Source organism: Heptranchias perlo, chromosome 21 (genome assembly GCF_035084215.1).
Source record: "Heptranchias perlo isolate sHepPer1 chromosome 21, sHepPer1.hap1, whole genome shotgun sequence".
NCBI classification, from domain to species: domain Eukaryota; kingdom Metazoa; phylum Chordata; class Chondrichthyes; order Hexanchiformes; family Hexanchidae; genus Heptranchias; species Heptranchias perlo.
In genome coordinates this window covers 32,279,485-32,291,566 of record NC_090345.1, presented here as the reverse complement: position 1 = coordinate 32,291,566, position 12,082 = coordinate 32,279,485, and the positions used below count along the sequence as shown (strand labels likewise).

At 43.9% G+C, this 12,082-nt stretch overlaps 1 protein-coding gene across 1 annotated transcript in view; it reads left to right on the top strand.

The window, feature by feature from the left end:
• Positions 1-12,082, top strand: part of LOC137340238 (cilia- and flagella-associated protein 46) — a 303,329-nt gene that overhangs the window by 201,740 nt on the left and 89,507 nt on the right. Inside the window, exons 42-45 of the mRNA XM_068002660.1 lie at positions 6,041-6,229; positions 8,254-8,403; positions 9,113-9,292; positions 10,551-10,718. Coding sequence (XP_067858761.1) covers positions 6,041-6,229; positions 8,254-8,403; positions 9,113-9,292; positions 10,551-10,718 — 687 coding nt within the window. The remainder of the gene's footprint in view (positions 1-6,040; positions 6,230-8,253; positions 8,404-9,112; positions 9,293-10,550; positions 10,719-12,082) is intronic.

Genomic DNA, 12,082 nt, shown 5'->3' with positions numbered 1-12,082 from the left:
TGTAAAGGATTAGCTTAGTTCTTGGAGTTGCACTCCATTATCTTGCCTATTGGCTAAGTTAGATAATAGACTTTCTACTGTAAATACAGAAATGTATTATATGACTGTTACTTATTTGTTAAATAAATTTGCCTAATGGTTTTAAAGTAAAACAAAATCTGAAGATATGATGCTCTAATCACTCACTGAAGACAAGGTAGAACCTGTGAACGTATGAACATACGGAAACGTTGGACAGGAAAAGACCAGATAGTCCATCTAGCCTGTCCCACACAGTTGTGATGCCGTAGCCATCTCATCAAGAGACTCCTTACCCATTAGGTGCTATGTAATTTCCTGAGAGAGGCAAAAAACCTGATTTTGAAAAATCCAAGGCCAATCAGAGGGATATAAATCTGGAAAATTCCTCTGCGATCCCTCTAGTTAATCGAAAGTAGTCCAGGAAATCACAGTGACCATGACATGTTATTTGATATCTACCTCTTGTATGATGCAATCTCTGCCCCAGCCAGGAACCGGCCCACTTTTCTCTTACAGTGAATCAGCACTCCCCACTCAAGTTGACAACTTGTTTTATAGGCCTACTGTTCTCTGGGAAAAGAAGAACTGCCTAACATCAAACCTATTTCTTCCCTTGCATCATTTATATGCATGACCCCTGGTCCTCTCCAACCTATCTAATTGAAATAATTGGTCAGCATGCACACAATCATTATTTTATAGACCTCAATCAAATCGTGCCTGGGTCTACGCTTCTCTAAAGTATATAGACCCAGCTCTTTACGCCTATCTGGGTAGCGATGATATTTTAAACTCAGAATCATTCTTGTGACCCTCCTCTGAATCTTTTCCAAAGCTTCAATATCAGCCACCATGTGAGGAGACCAACACTGGACACAGTATTTTAAATGAGGCCTAACCAATGAGGCTTAGGATAAGTCCAGAAACTAAAAGCAATTAACTGACAGGGTTTACTGTTTTGTTATTGTGAGTGAATTACCAAAAGCTTACCTGGATCATGAGGCTACGGTAAACACTCTTGAAGGTATTGGGAATTGGGACTTGCCCATGAGCCTGATCTAAGATACATGAGTCAAAGTAATCTAGACTAAGAAAGGCAGCAAAGATCCACAAATGTAGTAGCTAGCAACGCCTTCATATGAAATGGTAGCATGGCAGAAGGGGATTATTTTCAATATAAAACATTTTGGTCTTTCTTTACATCATGGTGTTGTTCAGCTGAATTACAAACTTGTCAGGGATCATAAATAAACCTGGAGATCAGCATCTGGGAGCAGCTGGATTGGTGATTGGAAGCTGGAAAAAGAATGCTGTTTGATCAGCCAGCGCTGACTTTTACCAGCATCTGGGTCTTGCCTGGATACAAACTGGATGCATCCATTTGGTATCCTGGTGAGTCCCAAAGGTTAATTTCCAGGTTTCCTAATGGAGCCATTGCCTGACACGTAATTACACTTGCATAACGTCATGTAACTTTGCTTTGTTTTAACACGTCCTAATGAAGGCTGATTACATTTTGGGGATAATTGCCTTTTTAACAAAAAAAAAATTAGAAGAAAGTGAGATGTTAATTCATTTCTTGTTGCTACTATGTTTTCCACCTTCGTAACATTGCCTGCCTCTGTTCCTACCTCATCCCCACCATTGCTGAAACTTTCATCCATCATTTTGTCACTTCTAGACTCAATTTCTCTAATGTACTCCTTGCTGGCCTTCTATCTTCCACTCGAACTTGCCCATAACTCAACACACATGTCCTATCACCCACTAAGCCCTGCTCACTCATTACCCCTGTCTAGCTGACCTATGTTGGCTCCCTGTTCTCCAGCGCATAGAATTTAAAATCCTTATCCTTGTTTTCCCTCCATGGCCTCAGACCACCCTATATCTGCAACTTCCTCCAGCCTGATATTCCCTCTCACACTCTTCAGATCTCTCACTCTGACCGTTTGTGCATCTCCCCCACCCTTCATCCCATATTGATGACAGTCTTCAGCCCCCCTCAACCTTAATCTCTGGAACTGCCTCCCTAAACCCCTTGCCTCTGTGTTTTTCTATTCACCTTTAAAGGCCTTCTTAATGCCCATCTTTTCAACCAAGCTTTCAATTGTCTCTTCCAACTCTCACCATGACTTGATATTGATTCCCTAATTCTATTTATCAATTTATATTTTCCTCTCCCCTTTCTGTGAAGTGCCCTGTGACATTGGGGCCAATTTTAGGATGGCCGAGCGGGTGCGTTCGTGGTTGGGGGTGGCTAAAATCGGGGAATCCCAGAGCGGGTCCAGAGCCCGGCTCCAACCCGCCCACTTTTGGGTTCCCCAATGACGCGCTTAGATGCGCACGCAGCTCCCGTATGCGGGACTCCCTTCGGCAATTAAAGCTGGCGGGATCCAATTTAAAGCAATTATTTAGATAGTGCAGGTCGTTTGCAGACTTGATTGACATGATATTTTAGGAGGGGTGGGATTTTCATCTCAACAGAGCGTGTTTCCTGTGCTGGAGGAAACACTCCCAGTTGAAATGCCACCAGCCAGTGGGAGCTGCAAAGGTCCATTTGACAGGTGTGGGGGAGTCCCTCTCTCATTGCAGGAGGCCACTCTGTCACTTTGGACAAAGTTTGACCTGCATCACCCTCCTCCTAACATTAAAATTCACCAACTTGGAACCTGAACCCCGGCGTGCAGACACATTTACCTACCTTGCAGACCCCCTCAAACATACATCTTGCGGATGGGGGCTGCCATAGCTGCAGTCATGACCTCATTGGAGGATGAACAGCATCACCAGCCTTGCCGGCCACGCCGTCCACCTATACAGTGCTGTGACACATCCACCTGCACAGCAGGAGGGAGGGCAACCGCAGAGAGAGATGCGTCGCAGAAGGCACTACTCTCGCCACAGGGTCTACAGACCGAGGCTGAGCATCCTGGACCTCTCTGAGGAGCAGTGCACACGGAGGCTCAGAGTCACTCGACATGAAGTTGTGGACATCTGCAGCCTCCTTGATGCTGAGCTGCTCCGGCTGGCCTGAGCGCCATCTTCTTACCTGTCGCTGTCAAAGTCACCACTGCCCTCAACAACTTCTCCTCCGGATCCTTCCAGGGTGCCACAGGGGACATCGCTGGCGTCTCTGTCTTGTGCACAAAAGAGCCCTGCAAACACACTACACCCACTCTGCAGTGACCCAGTGGATGGCATCAGGTGTGGGTCTTCATGGTGATCCTCAGGAAAGGGAATTATTGCACAAGCCAGACAAGATTTGCAAAGACATGGCAGCAGTGGTGATAACAACATTTAATGTGAGTGGCAAAAGAAACAAATCTAAATGATAAACATGACATTCCGTCATACACCCTTGTGCATCCCCTTTGTGCTCACAAAACCTTAGCCTTACATTTACGGGAACCCCGACGTGGTGCTACCCCTGTGGCTTCAGCAGAGGTAGTGGCAGGTTTCTCTTGTCCATGCCCTGATCGATGAGCTGCTTTGCGCGGACGCCCTCTGGGTTTTGGTGCCCGTGAGGGCCCCTCCAAAGACTGCTCCGCCTGTGCAGGGGCAGACTCGACCACCAGGAGAGGAGGCAGCATTGCGGGTACTGGTTGAGAGGGGGGCAACGGGTGAGATGTGGGAGTGCTTTGAGTGGCGTCCCCACTCCCATGTCCCCTTTCGCCATCATCCCTATCCTGGGCCAGGCCCACATCACTCCTTCCACCCTGCTGGACGACAGTTTGGAGGACTTTTGTGAAGCCTTGGAAGGTCAGTTGTAACGTATCTGTCAGCCTGTTTAAGGCAGCAGAATGTTGCTCACCCTGAATCCGAACGGCCGTTGTCAGGGCCTGAATGGACTCATTGTTGAGCCGTGCTTGAAGTTCGATGGAGGCTAGCCTTCCCTCCATCTCAGACATTCCCGCACTTACCCACGACACTATCTCAGAGATGCCTTCACGTATCTGTGACAGTATTCCACTCATGCAGGAGTTGGACCCCTCCATCCTCTGCATGATTGTGGAGAGTGCGCGTGGCAACTGTTCCAATACCTCGGCAATGTGCTGCTGCCCCTCGATGACTCTCCTTTTCATGGCTGGCCCCCAGGGTTCAGCATCTGGGTCCAGCTGAGCAGAGCCTGGAGAAGAGTGCTCCCACCGATGCGGACTCTCCACGACTGCCCCTGCCACCAGTGTCTACTCGTGCTCACGTGCGTGATGACTCACCATGTGCAGATGGCCCTGCAAGAGAACAGAAAGCAATATTAAGCATGTGGACAGATGTTGAGGTGCTGCAGATGCCAAGTGATGTTAAGATCATTCGCTATCATGAATGCTGAGTGTTAGATTTCTGTCACCAGCTGTTTGTGCGCTCCCAGTCTTGGCGTCCGCCACCGACAGGCACTCCAGTGTACCGCTTAATTCCAGTGCCTGCTGCTCTGTGTCGGTGAGGACCACCTGGTGTGGCGGGCCCCCTCCGGTCCTTGCCCTCTCCCGGGCATTCTGGCATCTCTTCTCCTATCAAGGCAAAACACAGAGAGGCGTGATTGAGTGATGGTTGCATAGTGACCCGCTGCATGCATTGGTGTGGGAGGGGGTGACCGTGAGGGAGATGCATGGGAGGGTGCGTGTGAGACATAGCCATGAGATTGTATGAGGATTGGGTTGCGTGGTAGTGTTCGAATGGGAACTGGGGCGGTGAGTACATGCAGGCAAGGTGAGGATGATGGTTGAGTGGATGTGAGGAGTGATGCGAGAGCATTGTGGTGGCAGTGCAGAAGGAGTTGTGTGGTGGTGGAGGTGATGTGGAAGGCTGAGTGTAGGAGAATGCGTAAGTACACTCACTTTGGCTGACCTGGTTAGTTCATTAAAGCGCTTCCTGCTCTGGACCCAGGTTCGGGTGATGTTACTGCTGCTGGTGACCTCCTGTGCCACCTCGAGCCAGGCCTTCTTGGTAGCAGAGGCAGGCCAGTTCCTCCCGTCCGCTGAGAAAAACGTTTCCCTCCTGCTCCTGACCCCATTGAGCATCACCTGGAATGAGGAGTCTGAGAACCTTGGAGCAGCCCTGCCGCTGGGCTGCTCCATGCTGCCAATTTGGTTCTTTGCTGCAGGAGGAGCATTGGAGGACTGCCCCTTTAAATAGGGCTCCTCCTGCTGACAGCCTGTGATGCGGGTGCGCAGTGCGCCCGCTGCACAGGTCTGCAACGGGAAACCCGAAAGCACGCGTAACTACCTTCAATTAGGCTGCGATCGCGTGCGGAACACACCGATTTCACTGGGCGCGTTACCCATGCGCCCAGTCGACCCCCTGCTGCCAACCGGCCTCCCTCCTAATATCGGGGTCATTGTCTTTGCGAAAGGTGCAATGCAAATGCAGGTTGTTATTTAAAAAGTGTTGTTGACAACAAAGATCACAACCAGCTTATGCTGAATGCTTAAAAAAAAGCTTTGAAATAAAAAGCTAAAATACTGCAGTTGCTGGAAATCTGAAGTAAAAACAGAAAATGCTGGAAACACTCAGTAGGTCAGGCAGTATCTGTGGAGAGAGAAACATCGGGTTAACGTTTCAAGACGATGACCTTTCATCAGAACTATCATAGCTTTGAAATAGTTCCCCATATTGTCGTTAATAAGGTTTTAACTGGAATTATTTATATCTTTACCAAATGAAAATTAGGACATGATGGATGATCGAGTCTGATCTCATTTTAAAATGTTTTTTTAATGGAAAAAAATTAAGTTGTATGAAGCAAGGACTTTATTCATGTTTTGTTACATTAAAAAAAATCTCATTCACTCCATGATTTTTTTTTAAACTATTCATAAAATGTTATATTAAGACGTAGATATGTGTAAAATCTCAACAAAGATTGGTCCCCAAGAAGTTTTTTACTTGGAATTTGGACCTCAAAACCCACATATAGATTGTGGTATGTAAGAATCAAAAGTTCTGATGTTGGGTAGACTCTTTTTGTGAATCATTACGTGTTCTATATTTATGCAATTGTGTGTAAATCTTTGTGTTTGTGCAGAAATGGGTGACTGTAGCCAGGTCATTGGGACAAAAAGCTCTGTCTCAGCTACAAAGTGTACATAGCCTTAGCAGTGGCTCCGAAGAAATTAGAGCCAAATGTCTCTATCTGACTGGCAAATGTCTGCGGTTGTTGGCTGTCCAGATAGACCCAATTAATCCAGGCTTCACTTGGGTTCAACAAATGCTGGTAACATTTCTTCTAATTCTGTTTTGCAAATAAGTGTGCTTTTTAATCATTAGAAACAATGGTGATAAACTTTTAATGAAGATGTTGTTATTATGCCCACTTGCTCAAAGTTTTATAGAATAAATTTTTTTAGTCCCAATACTTGGTCTGCAGAAACAGTGCACTGCAAGATTTGTGCCTGTGTGAATTGCTGCCACCAGTTGCCCCAAGGCTTCAAGCACAATGCTCAGTATGGGCATTCCATTGGCTCTGCCAATGGTTGTCCTAGATTTGGAGAAGAAAGCAGACTTCCTGCAGAGGGAGGAAAGGCAGGTGTGTTTGTAACTCAGGCATCTGGTTCTCACCTGCAGATAGCCCAGGGTTTACAACTGCTTGGACATGTCTGAAGAGACCTGCCTTCAACGTATATACTTCACCAAATTGTGTCCAAAGACCACATCCTGTATAGGAACAGACCTCTTTATTGCGGTCAAAGTCACCACTGCATTGAATTTTTATGTGGCTAGATCATTTCAAGCCACTTCTGGTGACATTTGCCAGGTTAGCCAAATATCAGTCCACTGCTGCATCACTTTGCTTATGGAAAAAAAGGGACAACTCGAGAGGACACAGCACTTCTACCAGCTGACTGGGTTCCCAAAATTACAGGGCCTCATTTTTGGCACTCATGTAGTCAACAGCAAACATTCGACACATACAAATCGCAAAGAATTCCATGTGATTAATGTCCAGGTGGTGTCGGACCACTACAACAAAATAGTGAAGGCGACTGCAAGATATGCTGGCAGCAGCTGCAATGCTTTCATCTTGCAGAAGTTCATGGTACCATCATTATTTGAAGGATCAGGCACAATGGACACTTGGCTGTTCGGGCACTAAGCCTACAACTTGCTGCTATTAACACCTCTCAGGAACCGTATACCATGGTGGAGAGAAAATAAAATGCGGGACATATGATCGACATGTTAAGACATCTGAACAGATGAGGTGGGGTCACACTGCAAACAAAATATCCAAGTTCATCATCATCTGCTGTGTGCTGCCTAACATTGCCATTTGTAGAGGGGAATTTATGCACCCAGGAAGACTGGAAAACAAACCCACATGCTTTGTACAGGTTGAGGCTGATGCATGGCCAACCACACTGGTGTGTCAAGTAATGATTAACAGAACTTTCAGTTAATAGCAGCTTTTGAGTCTCAAAAACTCAGCTGGAACAGATACATAAATGCCATGCTTTGTATAGCAGGTCGGAGTCTTGGTATTCTATGGCAAATGGCTCACCTCCGGTCTTCCCAAAGCTTCCCGACCACCTAAAAGACACAAATCAGGAATGTGATGGAATACTCTCCACTTGCCTGGATGGGTCCAGCTCCAACAACACTCAGGAAGCTTGACACTATCCAGGATAAAGCAGGCTGCATAATCAAGACCCCATTCCACTGGCTTAAGCATCCACTCCCTCCACTATTGCCATACCATGGCTGCAGTGTGTACTATCTAAAGGATGCACTGCAGCAGCTCACCAAGGCGGCGGCAGCACCTACCAAACCCGTGATCTCCACCACCTAGAAGGACAAGGGCAGCAGGTGCATGGGAAACACCACCACCTCCAAGTTCCCCTCCAAGTCACACACCACCCTGACTTGGAAATATATCGCCATTTCTTCATTGTTGCTGGGTCAAAATCCTGGAACTCCCTACCTAACATCACTGTGGGAGCAACTTCACCACATGATATGCAGTGGTTCAAGAAGGCCCACCACCAACTTCTCAAGAGCAACTAGGGATGGGCAATAAATGCCGGCCATGCCAGCGACAGCCACATCCCGAGAATTAATTGTTTAAAAAAAAAGACCAGCAGAGCCCCTGTGGAATTTCAACCCAATGGTGCTGTATGGTTTGTACTTCATTTGTGATTAAAAATTGCATAAAATTCAACTCCAATATCTAATATTTCTTTGTAATTGCAGATTTATATTATTTAAAGCACTGCAATTATTGTTAATGTTCATATTTTATAGCTTGATCTGGAGCAAAATAAAGATGGCTTGTCAAAGAAAATCAAATCCAGAGAAGAAAATGAAGAAGTTGAATCAAAGCATGAGCAAGCAGATTTGCAGCTCTCGACTCAGCAGCTAGTAAAATGTGCAGCAAAGGCTGCACAACTTAAGGTAATATCTACTTTAATTCAATTAAGAACATAAGAAAATTCAGGGACAAGAAAGTTCACCATTCTAGTACTCTAACGCTCCCATCTCAGCATCCAATTATATTTTGAACATGCCTAATGTTTTTATCCCTACTACTCTGCCTGTCAGAGCATTCCAAACATTTATCATTTTTTGATTAAAGGCATTCTTCCTAATATCAGTTTTACATTTATTTTTTCTGAATTTAAATTGATGTGTTCCTTATTTACCTTGAAGTAATATTATGAATTTACCTCATCTTTACTATTTAACACTATATATTTTGCTATGGTCACTCCTTGGCCATCTTCTTTCTACACTGTAAACCTTGAGCTTCTCTAACCTTTGTATTTTGCTCACCCTTTACACTTGGGATCAGTTTCTCTTTTCTGTACACTTTACAATGCACATACATCCTTTTTTTGGCATGGTGGCCAGAACTGAGCACAGTATTTAGCCAGTGGTATGACTAGTGCATTGAAAAGCCCTACTGTAGCTTCTGTAGACCTGAACTCTACTGTTCTGATTATATATGATAACAACATTCTAATAGCTTTTTTAAATTGCTTTGCCACATTGTTCCATGTCGCAGGGTATTGGAGTATTTTCCTAAGAATATTTCTAAAATTTTCACCTGAACTGAATTAAGTTAGAATTTGTTAACTCGTGTTGTTTTCTGTTCATTTTAAAGAAAGAACGAATCAAAGCTCAAGTGTATCTGGCTCATGCCAGTGAAGTTTTGATCCAGTCTATGAACTTGGCACTAAACAGCAAGCTTACTCATATCTTAGCAGCAGCTAGCCTCGACATGGTTGAATGTTTTGGCCAATTTGACACAGTTTCAGCAAGTCAATACTTAGCGCTACATCAGGTATTGTAATTTATCATCATTCACGCATGTTTGTCTTTTTTTGACCTTGTCTAACAGAATAGATGAATAAAGATACTGTACACAGAATGGGCAATATTATCTTAATTGCTAATTAAATTCCACTCGCTAAACTGCATAGGTATATCTGTTTTCTCTTACATTGTGCTCAATTTGAATTACTTCATCATTAATCATTTAAGCCAATATTTGAAGTATATATAACAAAAATTATTTTGAAAAAAAAAATTAATCACTTTCTCAGAATCAGAAATCATGGTGGGAATTTTAACTCCCGGGTGGGAAAGTGGCCTAGTGAGCGGCCGGCCTGTCCGGGAGTGGCAGCGGGAGACCCAGCCAATTTTACCGGCCTGGCTGGGGACTAACCCAGTCCCCCATTATCACTACTCTATTGTTCTTGCACCTCTCTGTAATTTCCCTGCAAATTTGCTCCTCTATATCTCTCTCTCCAGCATGACATTATTCTCCTTAATCAATACTGCCACCCCCTCTCTTTGTTTTTCCTTCCCTATCTTTCCTGAACACCTTGTATCCAGGAATATTTGGTACCCCATCCTGCCCTTTTTTGAGCCAGGTCCCCGTTATTACCATTACACCTTATTCCCATGTGGCTATTTGTGCCTGCAGCTCACCAACCTTATTTACCATGCTTCGTGCGTTTACACACAAGCACTGTACCTATCTTAGACCTTCTCGTATTCTCTCTTATTCACCCAAAGTTATTATCCATTGGAAAGGATTTTTAAATTGTGATGGAGTTATTGCAATGTACCAAAATTTAAGAAAGATAGAAAGAGAGACAGGCAAAAGAAGTAATCTTACTGTTAAAAGCACAGAACAAGAATGGGAAAGAAAAAGAAAGGTAATAAGAAAAGGACAGAGCAAATAACACAGCTATATCTGGATAGACCTGTGATTTTTTTTTACCTCCTTTAGGAGATTAAGTATGTTAGAGTGTAGTAGTATTGGAGTGTGTGATTCATTGGAAGGAATAGGGATAATGGGCTAACTACCTTTTGTCATTCGTTTCATTTAAATTTACTATTTAAATTTATTTATTTTCTTTTTTCATTTTTTTCATTTCTAACATAAGGACAAATAATTTTCCCAAATATTTAATAATTTAAAATATAATTTCCACAAAATAGATAAAATGATTAAAACCTAAATATGAAAACGTAGTTCAGAAATTTAAATTGCAGAGTAAAATTATTTAAATACACTTCTGAAATTTTTACAGAGCGGCTCAGCATCAGTGATGATGAAAGATGTCTTGATCAAGGCAGGATTTGATACCAGCAGTTCCCAGCTTGCAGCATTAGCACATCTTCAACAGAAACTGCAAGAGGATGGAACCATGAAAAATATGCTCAGGACGGTGAATGATAGACTTGGAAGACATTTTAAGGTACAGTATCTGAAATTGATCACTTCCTAAATGCTGCTATTTATTTCCCGATACATGCATGGTTTATACTGGATAACAAGTTAATTTCCTTCAGTATGGCTGTATTCTTATTAAGATGACCTCTCTGTTTTTCTTATTAGAATCTTCTGGAGTGCTTTTTGTTATTTGGAATCCAGATTTATTTTTAGTCATTCTTGTATACAATGCTCTAACTATAGTTCTTCATTTGTTATACTTTACACATCAAAAAATCTAATCATCAATAGGGAAAAAAATACTGAAATTCTACATTTTGATACCTTACAAAGGACATGTGACCCTCTCCCATTTTCCTGAGCGACACGTCACCCCCACCTTTGGAATATTCAAAACAGTCCTTTTAACTCATGGTCAGCTCTTTGTTCCTGCACAACTGTTGAAAAGTGCACAAAGTCAGTTGAGTAAATTTGTTTAATATCTTAAAAGATTTGACACCTGTCACACACAAATGTTTCTTCCACAACATAATACCCACATCGGCAGCTCACCAGTGAAAGGCCTTGAAATTTCAGCTCGATACATCGACATTAGTGGCCCTCAGGTAAGTGCTTAAAGGAGAAGAGAGAGGGGGGGCCGACTGGAAAAGGGAAGGCAATCAGAAGGGGAGGGGGTCGACGCCACGATCATGGTGAGCGGTCGCCAGCAATGGCTCGTGGTTTTAATGTGGAGTTTTCTTTAAAAACTTTTCGGTGGTGGCCTGCAGCGGTCCCTTTAAGGACCATTGGTTCGGCCGCATGAAGACTTAGTTTTCCTGAACACAGCTGGCCTGGCATCAGTTGAGTTCAGGACAACCCAATTTTCCACAGGGAACCTCAAACAGGTGTTAGGCCCCTCATTTGCATATGCAAAGAGACTAGCGCCTATTTCAGGTGCGGGCCCTGGATGCCTTTTTTTTGTTGCCTATACCAAAATGGCGGGCAGCGCACTTCTGGCTAGTAATGAGCATGCTTCCTGCCCGCCATATTGGAGGCTCAGGTGCTATTTAACACACGAAAATCGAGTGTGGCACCATCGGCTTTCTAGGCCTATGGCTCCTAATGAGAAAAGGAATTTTCTTGTTGTTTTGATAGGGATGAATTCCATCACCTCTCAGCTTCTACAATTTATTGTTCTTATTCAAAGGAATTGAATCTAATTCAGAGTTCAAGCAGCAACTATTTTGTTTTTTTTACATCCTTATTGCTTGCCGTTCAGCAGGGCAGCAGTTGCTTTTTATTCCAATTATGCTCCATTTCTCCCATTCCCTTTTGTAGGCAAGTCTTGCTGGTACACGGTTCCACAGGCTCCAGAGCCTTCCCCAACTGACCATTATTCATGTGTGAGCA